Below are 17,895 nucleotides of genomic sequence, written 5' to 3'. Positions count from 1 at the left end.
TAAATGGTTCAGGACTGCAATAACTCAAGGACTGCCTCTCCCTATGTGAACCAACACAGATCCTGCAATCATCATTGGGGGCCCTTCTTCATTTGTCCCCTGCCCCGGTGAGAAGTCCAAAGGGTGGCAACAAAAGAATGGGCCTTTTCTGTGGTGGCTCCCCATTTGTGGAATGCACTCCCTGGAGAGGCTCGCTTGGTGCCAGCATTATATATTGTTAGGCAGCAGGCCTTGGACTAATTAAACAATATATGAACTTTTAAACTGTGTTGGGGGGGTAGTGTTTCTGTTTATTACTATGTTAGATACTTTTGGTGTTTTTATATTGTAAACCACCATGCAATTCTCAGATGATATAGAAGTAAGTATAGAAAGTAAGTAAGTAAGTAAGTAAGTAAATCCTCTCCCCTCTTTTTTTAATTATTAGAGTGACCAGGAAGGCTCTTGGAAGTTTCTTGATATGAATACTGGTCATCCATCGGATTCAGAAAGGTATTAACAGATCTACACATTTTATTTCGCTTTTTGGTGAAGACTTGTGATACCTCAAATAAACTGAAACTGCTCTGTGTTTTTTTTTAAAATAGTAAGCATTCTATTATGGCTCAAGCTGGCAAATATTCTAAAGCCTGAGCTATCAGTTGCTAGTGAAACTAGATTAACTGCAACAGGTGCTAAGAAGTGGACGGATTCTGCACAATCTATAAGTGAATTAAAGGAGAAACAAAATGAATGTAAGGGTGTGATTGAAAGACACCAGTTCCTGATTCATCAGCTTCTGAGACTGCAGTGCACAAAGCACGTGCACCAATGTGCTTAATCACATTTGAAGTGACATGTAGCCTGACCCCGGGCAAGTTTTCTTGGTGTTAGCCTCCACTGAACTCAGTGGAATTTTATTCCAAAATAGCTTTGTGCAGGATTACAGCCTAAGTGATGTTCATCAGATTATATGTTTGAGATGCATGGGCATGTGAGATTTGAACCAATTGTCAAGGTGACTTCATAGCAGGGGGTTCTTCATTTGATGACTGCAGCTTCAAATCCCTAGAACAGAAGCACTTCTTAGATCACTTTTTGGGTTCCCCCTCCATCTTAGTTTTCCATTATCTGTGAACAGATTCTCTTCCCTGACACCTTTCATCATATATGGAGATCTGAAGCAGCTCTAATTTGCTTGTTTGTTGTTGTCGTTTAGTCGTGTCCGACTCTTTGTGACCCCATGGACCAGAGCACGCCAGGCACTCCTGGACCAGGCACGCCTCCCGCAGTTTGGTCAAAAATTTGCTTGTTTAGATACCTGCATTAGTGATTCGATTTTTCCACACTCCTGAATACGTAACGCCTCATTGGCCTGGCAAAATTCAGCCCGCATCAGTTAGCACCTCTCAAGAAGACTTTCAGGAAACATTCATAATTCGTTTTGTAGCTTAAGATGAGAGCAAGAGGTAATTATTTTGGTTGGGCACAGTTGTTTCTGACTGGCTTATTCACTGTGAATTATGACTATTTTAGTCATAATAGTCATAATTCTGTAGAACAGATAATAAAAAGGCAAGAAATTATGCTTATTTATGTTTATTATTTTATTAGAATGATTTACCATGCCTTTCTGCTAATACAGCAGTCAAGGCACCAACCACCACATTATTAATTTAAAAAATATACAATAAAAAAATAAAACTAAGAGAGGCAACATTCATGTTATTGTGAAATTATCACCCCTGCTAGAAATAATAAAATGCCACTCTGATATTAAATTTAGTTAGGTGGTATTGTGAACACGTGCCCTGCCTCTAAAGTATCACCAGGAAGAAGAAAACTGTTCTAGGTTGCCTTGCCTTAAGTTGTGATGGAGATATAAACTCACTCCAAGAACATGTATTAATATCCATTTATTTATTTTTTAAAAATCTAGAAAAATATTTTAAAAATGGTCTCAGAATAAACTCAATATATTCCAGCAAAGGTCAGCCAGAGTAGATTAAAAATAGCTTCTAAAACTGATAAAAACAAGAGAGATCAAGAAGGAAGAGCCCTTGCAGGCCACAATGCAGGAATCTCCCTACTGTGGTGTGAACTATCACCACTCCTGTAGAAACTTCAGATAAAGGTCAAGGCTTAGACTGCATACACCTTCCCATTAACTCTGCATTCATTGCACTTCACTGCTGTTTTGGGAAAGCGGTCACACAGGACACTAGCCACCATCTATATTAACCCTGTGTATTCTAGCCTGTCATCTCTTATGATCTCCCAGCCTCAAAGTAGTCCAATGTAGTCCTTTTCTTGCTCTTCTATGCATAGTTCCTTTAGACGGCAGGAGCCACAGCAGCTATAGCAACAGTCGGCATGTACTGAGCAAATGTGCACAAATGAAGGCTACTCCTTTTGGCTGGAAAAATGCAGCTCTCAGTGTCTCAGAATTCAATACACCTTGGTTATTTGCCACTGCCCCAGGCCACAGCAGGGGGAAAAGCTCTTTGGCTCCTACCATTATCTATTATTATTATTATTATTATTATTATTATTATTATTATTATTATTATCTATACCACCTTTCATCTGAGGATCACAGGGCAGTTTAGATTATAAAAACCACAAAAAACAACAACATAGTAACCAACAAAAACAATAGCCCCTTCCCCACAGTTAAAAAGGCCATAGGTGGTTTAATTGGCTAAAGGCCTGGGAGAGGAAGCATGTTTTTGCCCGGTGCCCAAAGACATGTAATGAAGGCACCAAGAAAGTTTCCCTGGGGAGAGCATGCCACAAACAGGGAGCAACCACAGAAAAGGCTTGTTCTTGTGTTGCCACCCTCCAGACCTTTTGTGATGAAGGCACACAAAGGAAGGCTTCAAAGGATGATTGCAGGGTCCAGGTGGGTTCATACGGAGAGAGGCGGTCCTTGGGGTATTGCGGTCCTGAGCTGTTTAAAGCTTTATAGGGCAAAACCAGAACTTTGAATTGGGCCTGGAAACTAACTGGCAGCTAGTACAGCTGTGCCAGGATTGGTGCTATATGCTCAAACTGGCAAGGAAATAGGCCACTGAATTCCGCACCAGCTGAATTTTCTGAACCATCAGCAGCCCCACGTATAACACATTGCAGTAATCTAACATAGAGGTTACCAGGGCATAAACAGAATTTAGGCTATGGAAACCATATATTTCCATGAAGAGCTTGTTTTCTTTTGTTGTTAGTCATATGGCTCTTGAAAATTAAGCTGAAGCTATTAGGAAAGCTATTAGGGACGCTCCCGTTGTTCAGTCCCAGCACCTGCCAACCTAGCGGTTCGAAAGCTCCCCCGGGTGCAAGTAGATAAATAGGGACCGCTTACCAGTGGGAAGGTAAACGGCGTTCCGTGTGCTGCGCTGGCTCGCCAGATGCAGCTTGTCATGCTGGCCACGTGACCCGGAAGTGTCTGCAGACAGCGCTGGCTCCCAGCCTATAGAGTGAGATGAGCGCACAACCCTAGAGTCTGGCAAGACTGGCCCGTATGGGCAGGGGTACCTTTACCTATTAGGAAACAACTGGTTCAGTCCATATTAACAGCCCTGTTCTATTCCAAATGTGTCATTTCACAGCTAAACAGCTGCTGCTGATTAACTGTTCTTTAAAAGCATCATTCCTTTTTTCATAAGGGGAACAGAAGCATGGAGGCGTTTATAGGGTTGAAACAGGATTGAATGAAACCTGCACTTATTTTCTCTTTGTTGTGCAGATCACATTCTTCATTGTCGTGCTCACCCTACTTCTCCAAGCAGTGAGAAGTTCTAGGGGTACAGCATTTGGTTTCCTTTCCAAGGAGGCCACTGGAAGCTTATGGACATTTACAGCATTTGCACTTGTTTACACATATACAGGTTGTGTCTAGGTGGAGGAACACAGCCTAGAAGCTTTGACATCCAGCCAAAGGCTACTAAAACAGCTAGCACCCAAAAATGCTGTTAGCTTATAGATTCCAAAATACAGCTCTTTGTATTTATCCGCCTCTCTCAAACTGCAGTCTGTTTCCTTCCAGAAGGGCTGAGTACACACAATAATTTAAAGTATATCCTGTGTTTAAGAATTGTGGTAACTGTACTTCACCCCTCACAGAGCTACAATTCACAGCACCCTTAATAAACTATAGTTCCCAGGATTCTTTTTGTGTGTGTTGAGGGGTGGGTTTTAAGTGTATGGAGTATTCACAGCCATAGAAGCACCTTGTCCCCTCTCCCTGGCTGGATTGGAAGCAGGAGATCTGGATCAGCCATCTTCTCTGACCATCACCTAGCTTCTTGGGTCATTTTAGCTTCCATGGAGACACATCACAGGACTATCAACAATATTTGGTCAGTTCTAAGAAAATCAGTAACACAGACACAGGTGTTCTCTGCTGCTCTAGTAGACAGGAGTAGACCTAGGCTGTGTACACATTCCTTCCTTGCAATAATTATAGGCACTGTAGTTTATGTCTCACAGAGTTACAATTCCTAGAAACCCTTAGGAAGCTACCGTGTCCAGAATTCTTAGAGGGAGAGAATGTGCTTAGAATGCGCTTTAAAGGTATAGTAGGACGTAGCCCTAAAGGGCTTACATTACAGGAGGGTTGATGTTGGTTGAACACTAGGACCAACTTTTTGATGGAAAGAGCAGTCCAAGATTGGAAGCAATCACCTAGGGAGGTGGCGGGTGAGCTTCCTGCTACTGGATGGCTTCAAGCAGGCTGAATAGTCATCTGTTGAGGAAGCTCTAGTTCTGGATTTCCTGTCTCAAACAAGGGGTTGGACTAGAATGGCTTACAATTCTTCAAGGCAGGCAACCACAGATCTGTTTTGTTCTATGTCCCACCGCCACCGCCACCACTGTAATAACAGCTTCAATAATCCTTTGCCTGAAATACCCACCCACGGTGACAAAAGCATGTGTCAGGCCCCTTGTCTCTGGAATTAATTTCCTCTCAAGATGAGAGACAGTTAGGGTGGGTAAGGCTGTATGCCCTCTTTAGAAGCCCTTGTTCATCATTAAACCTTGTGGTACTTCATGAGTGAGCTGATCACAAGGATGGCGCAGAACAAGTTTTTCCCATTTCCAATTTGAACAGGGCTGTCTATATGCAACCAAGCTCCATTTACAGTATATCCCACCTTTTCCCCAGAGTGTGTAAGATGGTATATACAGTCTACCTCCATTTTGTCTTTCCAGGAACCAGGGGATAAAAGTGGATATTGAGAGCAGTGGTCAGATTCTAGAAGGAGGTGCTAGGGCTCATTCTCTCATGTGGAAACCCTTTACCCTTATCCTAGGCATGTAGGACCTCTGCATATTTACCCCATGGTAAAGTAACTCAATGGTTACTGTTGTTTTATAATTTGTTGGAATCTGCCCAGAGTGCTTTTATTATTATTATTATTATTATTATTATTATTATTATTATTATTATTACACCCCTCCCTATATTCTTACTTAATATGTTCCAGATTTAAACTTTGCTTTGAAAATTGATATTGAAGCTAACCCCAGATGAGTCATGTCACCAGTTAAGTCCTGCCAGGGGGCACAGTCCAAATACAGTTAGCAATCGTTCTCTGCCTTAAGGATGTTATCAAAACTAAGTGGTGGGGAGAAATCTATAAAGATAACTTAGTCCATTGCACTTCAAATCATGGGTATGTTATGGTTATGGTTACAATTACAATTAGGTTGTGTTCTCCAAATTAAGGTGGGTTATGTTAGTAGCAGCAGCACTATACTCAACTTGTTCCTATTTGTTTTTGGGAGGAGGAGAAAGCTGGAGAGAAAACAAGGGTGGGGGACGAGAGAGAGAGAGAGAGAGAGAGAGAGAGAGAGAGAGAGAGAGAGAGAGAAGTGACTCATATTGTAAAACAAAAATAAACTGTCCATTTTTTCAGTTTGGGACTAAAGGTAGGTGGAAGTCTATTGGCTTTAACCAGAGTACTTGCAAGATTTTCTGCACTCAGCAATCTTCACAGATGAATTTAGGTTGTTTGGATAGCTAAAGATAAATATTCTATTTTGCCATTAATCTGCAGGCAAATGCCATTGTTTCTTTGGTTCAGTCACACAGCTGCACCTTTGAGGTGTAGCAGTTTGAAATGTAACTTCAGTTATACACCCCTGGATACTCTTGCCACTTCTCTTGCAATGTTGCTGTCAACTCTTCTTATCTCAGTGCAGATCTGAGGTTTAGATTCCAGTTCACATGTTTCTCCTTGCAGGCAAGCACACACTCAGGTGGAGGTAGGGCTGTACCCAGATGCCTGCTTTTGCCTGAAGTGATAATGTCAGGTTGTAACAGTATTACTCAGATGGAGGTTGCAACTTTAATAAGCAGCCACTGTGGGAAATCACCTTCCTGGAGTGGAACTGTGTACACACTGTGACGTGCATGTTTTATAAAATGGACAAACTTCTTAATTCAGATTTATAATATTTTCAGCGAATAAAAATCTGTATCACTCCTGGCAATAACATTTCCTGTTACCTTTCTTGTTGATAAAGACAGCCAATGTATGCACCTGGCAGCAGTAGCAGTGGCCTGTGTTGTTTTATTGCTTGTTGTGCTGGCCTTTCTAAGCAGCTGAGAGCTAAGACTCGTGACCTCCCAGATGTAAGAAACTGGTCACTTGTCTTCTGTGCCATTGCCAGAACAACCTCAAATTCACTCGCAGACGAGTCACTGAAGAGATTTCTAATATATTTGCAAATACATGTCCAAGTAAGCCCATTGATCTCAGTGGGACATTCATTTGTATACATTTGCACTGGATTATTATTAATAATAATAATAATAATAATAATAATAATAATAATAATAATAATTTATTTATATCCTGCCTTCCCAAGCTGAAGCCGGGCTCAGAGCGGCTAACAACAGTAAAATAATACAGCATTCTAAAATCAATTCATTATGAAATCAGTTCAAATCAAATTGATGGCAACCATTGGGCTAGAGTTCTGTGAAGAATTACCAAAGAATATAATTTTTTAAAAAATTATTCTTTTTGCACCTTTACTAGCTCTGACCTACACAGGGTGCCATGGCACTTCCTCTGCATCTGCCGAAAAGCACCATGTGGCAGGCAGGCAGGCAGGCTTTCCCCTGCACTTGTGACGCAGTCACAGGGACTTAGAGTGCTCCAAAATATCCACTCAGGACTGTAAATGTTGAGACCTTGCAAATGGGTCAGTTGCAATATTTTAATTTTTCCTTAACTTTTTACATTTCTCTCAGACAAGGGCACACAGCAACGTAGGAAGCTGTGTTATTCCAAGTCAGTCTGTTGGTCCATCTAGCTCTGTACTGTCTGTATCCAGGGCAGCTGTCTACCAGCTCCATCTGGTATGCAGGCTGAGACCCTACCTGCCCGTGGACTGTCTCGCCAGAGTGGTGCATGCTCTAGTTATCTCCTGCTTGGACTACTGCAATGTGCTCTACATGGGGCTACCTTTGAAGGTGACCCAGAAACTACAACTAATCCAGAATGCGGCAACTAGACTGGTGACTGGGGATGGCCACCGAGACCACATAACACCGGTCTTGAAAGACCTACATTGGCTCCCAATATGTTTCCAAGCAGAATTCAAAGTGTTGGTATTGACTTTTAAAACTCCAAAAGGCCTCGGCCCAGTATACCTGAAAGAGCATCTCCACCCCCATCATTCTGCCCAGATGCTGAGGTCCAGCGCCAAGGGCCTTCTGGCAGTTCCCTCACTGTGAGAAGCAAAGCTACAGGGAACCAGCCAGAGGACCTTCACAGTAGTGGTGCTTGCTTTGTGGAACACCCTCCCACCAGATGTCAAAGAGAACAACAACTACCTGACATTTAGAAGACATCTGAAGGCAGCCCTGTTCAGGGAAGTTTTTAATGTGTAACATTTTAATGTATTTTTAATCTTTGTTGGAAGCCGCCCAGAGTGGCTGGGGAAACCCAGCCAGATGGGCAGGGTACAAATAAATAATAATAATAATAATAATAATAATAATAATAATTATTATTATTATTATTATTATTATTACAGGGCTGGTGCTCTGATTAGGCCATTTAAAGCAGCCACCTATGATGCAGACCTCAGAGGAGTACAGTACTGAACTTTGAGGAGCCCATTTTTATACATATTAGTTTTTTGTTATATCGTAAAGATAATATTTTACTTTTATTGTATATTTTGAAGAAGTTGTATCATTTTTTGGGGAAGTAATTCATACATTAGAATTTTTTGAGGGGCGTGTGTGTGTGTGTGTGTGTGTGTGTGTGTGTCTGCAAGTAGTTAGCCTTGCACAGAATAGTCTGGCACCAGCATTGACTGTCTACATTGATTGACAGCGGCTCCTACATTGCAGAGGGTTGGACTACATGACCCTCAGGTTACCTTCCAACTCCTCAATTCTATGATTCTTCAGGGTTTCGGGCAAGGAGTATGTCCCAGACCTGCCTGGAGAAGGTGGAGATTGAATTTAAAAATTCAGATTAAATGAGTGAAAAATGCAGGCTGGTATTCTGATGTCAATGGTGCTATATGGATTTTCCAAAAACCTGTATGCATGAGGACTACTGATCCCATTTGGAAACATATGAACATGCAGATAAGCATGCATAAGATCGGGATGTTAGAAAAAAACCCCAGACTTGTTTGGTTTTGGGGTGACAATCACTTCCAAAGTTCCTCTCTTTCATGACTGATTTTTCCAAAATAGAAAATGCTATGTAGTTTTGTTCCACCCAACCTTGCAATTCCAGTGTTTGAAACTAACGGTTGCATAACAAGCACAAAGTAAGAGGTGAAGCTTACTGAAATAACTGCATTTGAGAGAAGCTTCACCTATAAAATTTTGACTAGTCATGCAGCTGTTACAAGCAGAGGAGCCCAGCTAGAAAAAAGTTGCAACTCAAATAGTGCACAATTGTCCAAAGGCTTTTAAGAAATATTTTCAATTGCACTGAAAGTCAGGCCCCTGCCTTTAGAAAAGAATATGTTCTGATATCCCCAGACAGACACCATCTTTGAATTTTTTTGATGAATATAGAGTTTGGTTATCTAGTCACAAACATAATGAAGCAGAAATCTGCTCACAGCAATTGAGAGGCAAATACTTTTGTTTTTGAATTCACCACTAAATAATAGTTTGGCTGTTTAGGTAAAGCGCTTTCCTGACTAAATTGTGAGTGCCCTCTAGACTTTAAAAATAAGTATTGCGGTACTGTTTTTACATATACAATGGTACTTCTGGTTACGAACTTAATTTGTTCCACAGGTCCGTTCTTAACCTGAAACTGTTCTTACCCTGAGGTACCGCTTTAGCTAATAGGGCCTCCTGCTGCTGTCGCGCCGCCGCTGCGCGATTTCTGTTCTCATCCTGAGGTAAAGTTCCTAACCCGAGGTACTACTTCTGGGTTAGCGGAGTCTGTAACCCGAGGTGTTTGTAACCCGAGGAACCACTGTACATTTCATTAAATAAAACTTAGAGACTAAGAACAGCTTCACACATATTCTGTTACTTGCTCAGAAAATGTTTCTGTATAGCTAACAGTATAAAATCTATATGCCTGGTAGTCAGCTGTGGCTATCTATATGTAGCCTTTGTGTTGCTTCCTACAAGGAAGTACCTTCCCTGCAGAAAAAATTGTTATCTGAATTGATCTTAACTTATTTACCGAAACATGGAATGGTGCAAGCAACTGTAGTTTTCTTAGAAAGCTTTTTTACAAAAGCTTTTTCGATAACCTTTTCCCCTCAACTGACCTTCCAGGGCTGATATTTCTTAGGTGGGTGATGGTCAGAATTATGTTCTTTTGTAATTTTTTTTTTTTAATAGGAGAGTTGCAGATTACTAGTTATAAGGTTTTTTTAAAAAAAAATGTATTCTTCTTATCTTTATGATTTATTTATTTTTAGCTTAAGTTACTTTGGATGGACATTTGCCCAGAAAAGCAGCTTAAAAATATTTTAAATTGTAATTAAAAATGTGTTGCATGTCTAGGTCACTGGTTTTCTCTATGTAAAAAAAGAGGTCTCTGGGAGAGCAGCACATAGGCAGCATAGGCAGTAGTGGTTATAACAGATCCATTGGTCTCTCAGGTATCTCTTTAGATCACCCATCAGAAATTTTTTACCTGCCAGAGGTTTGGACAACAGCTGCAGCCAGTATAGTAGGATTTTCTCCTATTTTTGTTCCATGTTAGAAAACTGTGTTCAAGCCATTGTGCCCCACACATTGTTTTGCTGGTGGTTCTGACACGATTCAAAAAGTTCAGGACTGTCTGTTAAAGGAAATGTTTTTCATGTATATTTGCTAAGGCAGAAGTCCTTAAAATGTTACCTGGAGAAGGAAAGGAATATTTCCTGGTTGAGAAGGTGTTATGTAATTCAAACCTTTACAAGGCAGAGTGGGAATTTCCTGGATTGCACCTGTTAAATTAAGTAATCAGGAAAGTAAATGAAGTGTCATCCCTACTTGCAAACTGGACTCCAATCTCCTTTATCGAGAAAGCCTTTTTAATCATTCTTTCAGATTGGGTGAAAAAGTTCTTAGCTACACATCCCCTCCCCAGGAGTGATCACATGAAAGGACATGGCCCTTTAAAATGCTGGCCTTCCTCTGTGACATATGCCCAGTCCTCTCGACTTCAGCGGTATGGCAATCTCATCTCATAACTTGTCCTTTCTTCAGTCTTTGTTGGTGCAATTTATGTGCCCTACCCCAAATTGCTCCTCTTTGTTACTCACTGTTTTTATCTGGGAATGTCCACATATTCGTAGTGGAGTTGCTTGCTCCTGTTGAAAGATAGGTGGGCATGCACAGTTTTCAGGCACTGGCCTGTTATTTTGCTTTGCTTTGCCAAAATATGTGCATTTTGTCTTGGCCTAGGCCTGTCCTTTTAAGGTAGGGTACTGAACCTAGAAGGGATGCGGGTGGCACTGTGGGTTAAACCACAGAGCCTAGGACTTGCCGATCAGAAGGTCGGCGGTTTGAATCCCTGTGATGGGGTGAGCTCGGTCCCTGCTCCTGTCAACCTAGCAGTTCGAAAGCATGTCAAAGTGCAAGTAGATAAATAGACCTTCTGGCGGGAAGGTCAACGGCGTTTCCATGCGCTGCTCTGGTTCGCCAGAAGCAGCTTAGTCATGCTGGCCACATGACTCGGAAGCTGTACGCCGGCTCCCTTGGCATCCAATTTCGTTGCACTTGTGCAATGTTGCACTAGTGTAATGACAATAAAGAATCTATCTATCTATCTATCTATCTATCAATAAAGCGAGATGAGCGCCGCAACCCCAGAGTTGGTCACGACTGGACCTTTTTACTGAATCTAGAAAAAGCTAGAATAAACAAGTGGAGCCTGCAACAAAATATTGTTGTGTATACTCTTACCTTCTAAGAATAGTAGGTACTCCTGTTTAGGATTCCAGTCAGGCATTCCCCCCAATCCAAACCGAGCACTTCAAACATACACATGGCACAACATTCCACAATGGTTCTTTCCCAATTGATATTCAATGGCTCCTGAGCATTCTGTTTTCATTGGGCTAGTATACCTGAAGGAGCGTCTCCACCCCCATCGTTCTGCCCGGACGCTGAGGTCCAGCGCCGAGGGCCTTCTGGCGGTTCCCTCATTGCGAGAAGCAAAGCTACAGGGAACCAGGCAGAGGGCCTTCTCGGTAGTGGCGCCCGCCCTGTGGAACGCCCTCCCACCAGATGTCAAAACGATAAACAACTACCTGACATTCAGAAGACATCTTAAGGCAGCCCTGTTCAGGGAAATTTTTAATGTATGATATTTTAGTGTTTTTTGGTTTCTATGGAAGCCGCCCAGAGTGGCTGGGGAAACCCAGCCAGATGGGCGGGGTACAAATAATAATATATTATTATTATTATTATTATTATTATTATTATTATTATTATTATTATTATCTCTGGGAGTGGGGATCCCCTTTATGTTGTTAAAACTTCAGACTTCGAGGTTTCTCTGACCATGCTCATACCACCCTTGTTTTTAAAGATATTGACTCAATTTCTGTTGGCATGAACTATTACATCTATTTCACTCTGTCTATTCTAAATGAAATGAAATGAAATAGGACACACCAAACTGGGTGAAAATAATTTCACCTCATTTATATTATATCAGAAATAATACAACACTCCTGTCATGTAGGTCAGTATTATTGTACCCACATTGCAGATCAGGAACTGAAGCTAGAAGCAGCTTGGTTATGGCTACCAAATTATTTATTTACTACATTTACATCCTGCCTTTCCTCGATGGAGCTCAAGGCAGCATGATTCCTCACCCTCCATTTTATCCTCAAAACAACTACATAATGGAAGCTCATCTGAGAGGCTCAATTTCGCTTCCCAAGCTTCATGGCTGAGTGAGGATTTGAACCTGGGTTGCCCTGGCCGTAGCCCTAGTCCAACACTCTAACCACTACACCAGATACAGATAGGTAGCCGTGTTGGTCTGCCATAGTCAAAATAAAAAATTCTTTCCAGTAGCACCTTAAAGACCAACTAAGTTAGTTCTTGGTATGAGCTTTCGTGTGCATGCACACTTCTTCAGATACACTACACCAGAATTACTGAAGCAAGATTTGAGGACTCAAAAACTTCCCTGCCAGCAGCCCTAGCCATTTCATTGCATAAGCTCCTGTGTCCCCATTCTACCTACAGGTTGGAAATAATCAGGGATTGCTTATTTTTAAAAAATCCATATGATTAAGGTGCCAGTCTACAAATTGTGCTCACTCATTATGTAAACAATGTTCAGTTCAGTCTTATCTCAGCTGAGTGACTGCTTTCATAATTTAACCTCTGACTGCTTCCAAATGTCATCAGGCCTACTTAATGCAGCACAGTACACGATACTGTGCAGGAGAATTACATTTTGTGCATTAGGCATGCTGACAAGCTGTGCGAAGTTGAACCACATGCTCCTGATGGACGTGGATAAGAGAGTAGCGACGATGACTGTACTCCTGGCTCATGTTGAGAGTCATGTAAAAATCCTAATTAACGAATAAAAAAGTGAGTCACAAAACATATAACCTCCGGGATCTTAAAACACATGTTTCTGAAGTTTATCTTGCAATTTATTTTTGCAGTGTTCCCAGGCATGCAATTTTATTAGTCAAGTCAAGTTAAGTTAAAACGGTAGATGAGTGCCATATCTCTCTGTGTGTGACTGAGCTGTAACTTTCATGACAGAGAGGTATTCACAGTGCACTGTCAGTGAATTGCAATACACTGCAGAGAGCGTTGGCTTCAGAAACCCAGGTTCAAATCTTTTTCTCTAATCTGAATTTTATTTTGTCACCTTCCTCAACCTTTCAGGTATGAATCAGCCCCAGGTGATGGGAAGGGATTGGATTGGTTTCCCTCTTTTCCTCCTGTAGCCACATTCTGCAGATTGCCTTCCTTTTCCTCTGAAGCCACATCCAGCTTTTTAGACTCTGGTACTTGTTACACGCCAGAATGTAGTTTTACTGGTCATACCACTGAAATAATTGTCAGTTGAGCACAATCTAATATTTCACTTAATAATACATGCATAAAATACACTGCCCTCTTAATATTTACCCGTATGAGCTGGGTAAATTTGTATTCTGAACTACTTTGATAAAAACTTCAGTGATATCCCCTGAAAATAATTAGTGCATTGATTGTTCAGGGGATAATTTAGTAGCACACATTTAGAAGAAGCAACTTCACACCAACAGCCTCCACACATCTCCTCGCTGTGCTTTAGTTCTTCCTAGGGTTTCCAATTAAGGTGGGGAAGATTTTAAAAGCCTGGTTTCTTTTCTCCCAAACAGAGGTGAACAGACAACTTTGGGGCTGGTTTCTGCCCCTAGACTTCCATCTCATAAAACGTATTGAAACTTTGGTTTTACTCCTTGCTCCATTGCTGGTCCCGTCGTGGATTGTATCCCAGGTTCCAGATATTTTGTTAATAATTTCAAGAACCAGCAACACCAGCTGCTTCCATAGCCATCTCTTTCAAAACTATTTTATAGCAAATCAGTCTGCACTTACAGAAGCTGGAAAGCAGTTCTTATCCAAGTGTGTTTATATATACCTGTGGGTATATTTGCCAAATTTTTAACAGAAAAATACACCAAAACAGAAAACTTACAATACTTATATATGTTTATTCCTTTTTAGTGAATATTTTAATAAACATTTTAATTCAGTTTAGTAATAGTTTATATGCATTTTAAAAACAAAAGCATTCATGATATTCCTGGCCTTAGTCATAAGGCCAGGAAGGAGCTTTTAGTCTTTCCTCCCCTTTGTTCTCTTTTTATACACCCTAATTTACATATTTCTCCTAGAAAAGGTCATCTTTTAATTAACAGGTGAGCTTTTCAGAGTTGCTCTTCTTTTACCTAGCAGATTAGCTTTTTGGAGCTGGATGAAAATCAAAAAATAAGATTTAGCAAATAGCACTGATGATTGAAAATATCGTGGATTATTAGTAAAGAGTAGTATTTCTATACTTGATACATATATGTCAGTTTTAGAAGATAAAGTGTTTTTTCCTCTTCCTTAACTAGATGCGACAGCACAGAGCTTGATGATGAAATAAGGATTCTGATAGGGAAGAGTGGTGCTTGGGAGTCCTGTAAGAAGCTGGAGAGCAGCTCACATCCCCTGAACGTAAGCAACTTTCTTTCCACTTTGTCATTCTTGACAAGCTGCTTTTAATCATCACGACTTGTACTGTGCCGTTGTATACAACTTCCTTTATTGCTTATATGATGGGAACAAACACTTCATTATATCTCCCCTCTGTAGTTGCTTCCTGATTTTAGGGGAAACACTTGTATGAAAGTGTTCACATGGGGCAGTGATACATCAGTTTTATGCTACTCATTTGCCTATGATAAAAACCAGAGATTCAAAATTAACAAAGCAGTGTCACTGATGGCAAGATTGTTATCCCACTGGTATTTCATATTTTTAGGAATGGTGGCAATGCTGGGTCATCTTGTTCTGTTCTCTGTTTTTGAGGTATGTGGCACCTGCACAATTTCTCTCCCTCCTGTGGCAGACAGGAAGGTAGGTCTCAGGTGTGGCTCGGAATAAAGGTTATTCATCTTGGCACTCTGGCTGAATAGGTGATGCAGTTATTGGTCTCATCACTGCAAAAGTATGACCTTATCGCATGGATCAGGGGTGGGGAGATTGTCGCCCTCCAGATGTTGTACCCCGATTTTCATCAGCCCCAGCCAGCTTGGTGAATGATACGGGGTTATGGGAGATGCAATCCAGCCACATCTGAAGGTCCATGGGTTCCCCATCTCTGTCTTAGACACATAAATAACACCACATGTATTCCTACCTCTCACCCAGAAGAAGAAGAGCCCAGTGGTTCCAGAAACTTGAAAAACCAATACAGTGGTACCTCAGGTTACATACACTTCAGGTTACATACGCTTCAGGTTACAGACTCCACTAATCCAGAAATATTGCTTCAGGTTAAGAACTTTGCTTTAGGATGAGAACAGAAGTCATGCTCCGGCGGCGCGGCAGCAGCAGTAGCGGGAGGCCCCATTAGCTAAAGTGGTGCTTCAGGTTAAGTACAGTTTCAGGTTAAGAATGGACCTCCAGAACGAATTAAGTACTTAACCCGAGGTACCACTGTACATGGAGCATGTATGATATTTTGAATAAGAAGCAACATATTGCTAGTACGTAGAAAGTATTTTTTTAAAAAAACATGGCACTTTCCCCTAAAGATCTTCAAGGCAACACAATTACTAAAATGCTGTTACATACTTGAACATTTCACAATGTTACTTTTCTCATGTCTCTTCTCAGTGGTTCTCAGGTAACTCTTTTTAAATGGAATTGTAGAAGAGAAGGGAAACAGCAGCTATTTTGCCCAGAGAGCAGTCATTCGTATGCCACTCAAACTTAGTGGAAGCAAATCAGGACGAAAGAGTAATAAAGAGGTCATTTGAGAGAGCCCTAAGATCAGGGAGCCCTGGGTTCAAATCTCCACTCAACCATGAAGCTCGCTAAGTGAACAAACCTAAGCCAGCCTTTATCTCTCAGCTCAATTTTATAGGTTTGTTGTGAAGGGCAAAGTGTCCTGAAGTTTGGGGTAAAAATGGATTAGATAAATGCTCGTCCCTTTTTGTACTGCCACAGCTTTGGTTTAGTTTATTTCTCCACCCTCACTCCCATTTCTTTGGCTTGGAGAGGAGAAATTTAGCTTTGTTTGTTTGTTTGTTTGTTTGCTTGCTTCATTTCTATGAATTGATGTCATGACCCACCTTGGAGGTTGAAATGTGGGACATAAATATTTAGATAAAGAAATGAATAATTGTTCCTTGATTCCCTTCTGTATCTATTTACCCCTGACTGCTATTGATGCAGCTGGGTCGCTTCTCATCCATCTGGTGGTACAAAGTGGTTGTTGTTACTATCTTCTGTTTATTTTAAGTGTTCTTTTTTAATTAAAGGCAAATTTTAATGTACTTCACTCTAAAAAGAAACAATGTTTATATTTGAGGCAAAAACATATACACATAAAGTAAACAAGGAGACAAGCTTTTACATAAGAACAGAAGAAGACTTGCTGGATCAGGCCAATGGTCTAATCCAAAATGTTTTAACCTAAATACATATTTTAGCCTATATTATGAATTTTTGCATCCATCTAAACCAAAAATATGTATTTTTTTAAATACAGTGCACATGTTTAAAAATGGTTTTATTGTGACACAGTATTCAGGAAGTACCGGTATGACAAATGAAGGATAGCTGTGTTCCAGATTGCATATTAATGTAGGATATATAAATTGGGCCAGTTATATGCTGAACATCCTCAGGCATCACTTTAAACTCAGAAAGAACTGAAAATTGCACATTCAGTCCTCAGATATTAAAAAAGCAGAAGAGATTAGAGTGAAGAAATGTGAAGTTAAACAGAGGCCAGTTTATTTATAACTCGTATAAACTGAAATGCAAAATAGGTGGGGAGGGGGAGAATATAATCCAGTAAAAATATATATGGGGGAAAGTGTTTAATCGATTGCAAAAGTTATGTGCTATGCCCTGTGTGCTTGAAGTTCACTTAGATCAGATTTCATATAGCAACACACTTCCTATCTGCTTCAAAAGAAGTTAACAACATATTATATTTTTGGGGGGTGGGGGAACCAAACCAAACCAAACCAAACCAAACCAAACCAAACCAAACCTGTACTGCCTTCTGCCTGAACAAAAATACCTGGCTGCCTTCAATTTCCCTCAGAAGGCAGGTGAATCACATGATTTGATGCATGTTTTTGAGGGTGGGATCCTGGAGTGTTTATCTGAGTTTTCTTGATTTTCATCTGAGGCCCTTTTTCGCAAACCCATTTGGGAGCACAGTGGGCCTGCATGCCTTTCTATAATGTTTACAATTTCTGAAGCAGAGAATTCAGATGACATCCCATAAACTGACATCTTGTAACCCAAAGGCTCTTTCAAAGCTGTTTTCAGGACTTATGTGTAAACAAATTCCCTCTGCTTCCTTCCCCCTTTTTTATACAAACCAGGAGATCTTCACAGGGAAAATAAAACTAGGCTTAAAAGGTACCACATGACTGTGATCTGCTGTGAGAAGCTAATGAGACTGTGAACATCTGCTTCATGCACCAGTAATTGCATCTGTAATGGTTTTTCATTAGTGTGTTGCGATATCCTAGTCCTTTCTTGGGGTGTAGTGATCTTAATTATCCTTAAGTTAAGCCCACTGTATAACTTGAAGAGAAGATTCAGCTATCAATCCTTATGAGAACAAGATAAATGCTGTCAACTTTGTTTCCCTCTAAGACATACAGAAGCAAACTCTATTGGAAAGCTCCTCTAATAGAAAAGCACATTTGTTCTCATATGAT

General features: G+C 40.7%; 1 protein-coding gene across 1 annotated transcript in view; it reads left to right on the top strand.

Annotated features, from left to right (window-relative positions):
- The first annotated feature begins 432 nt into the window (after positions 1–432).
- Positions 433–17,895, top strand: part of TNIP3 (TNFAIP3 interacting protein 3) — a 63,581-nt gene continuing 46,118 nt past the window's right edge. The window contains exons 1-2 of the mRNA XM_083460349.1: positions 433–492; positions 14,560–14,662. Of these exons, the coding sequence (XP_083316475.1) occupies positions 461–492; positions 14,560–14,662 (135 nt within the window). The 5' untranslated portion in view covers positions 433–460. The remainder of the gene's footprint in view (positions 493–14,559; positions 14,663–17,895) is intronic.

This window comes from Podarcis liolepis (assembly GCF_965112155.1).
Source record: "Podarcis liolepis genome assembly, chromosome: 9".
Classification (NCBI taxonomy): domain Eukaryota; kingdom Metazoa; phylum Chordata; class Lepidosauria; order Squamata; family Lacertidae; genus Podarcis; species Podarcis liolepis.
The sequence above is the reverse complement of the archived record's forward strand: the minus strand, read 5'-3'. Positions and strand labels throughout refer to the sequence as shown.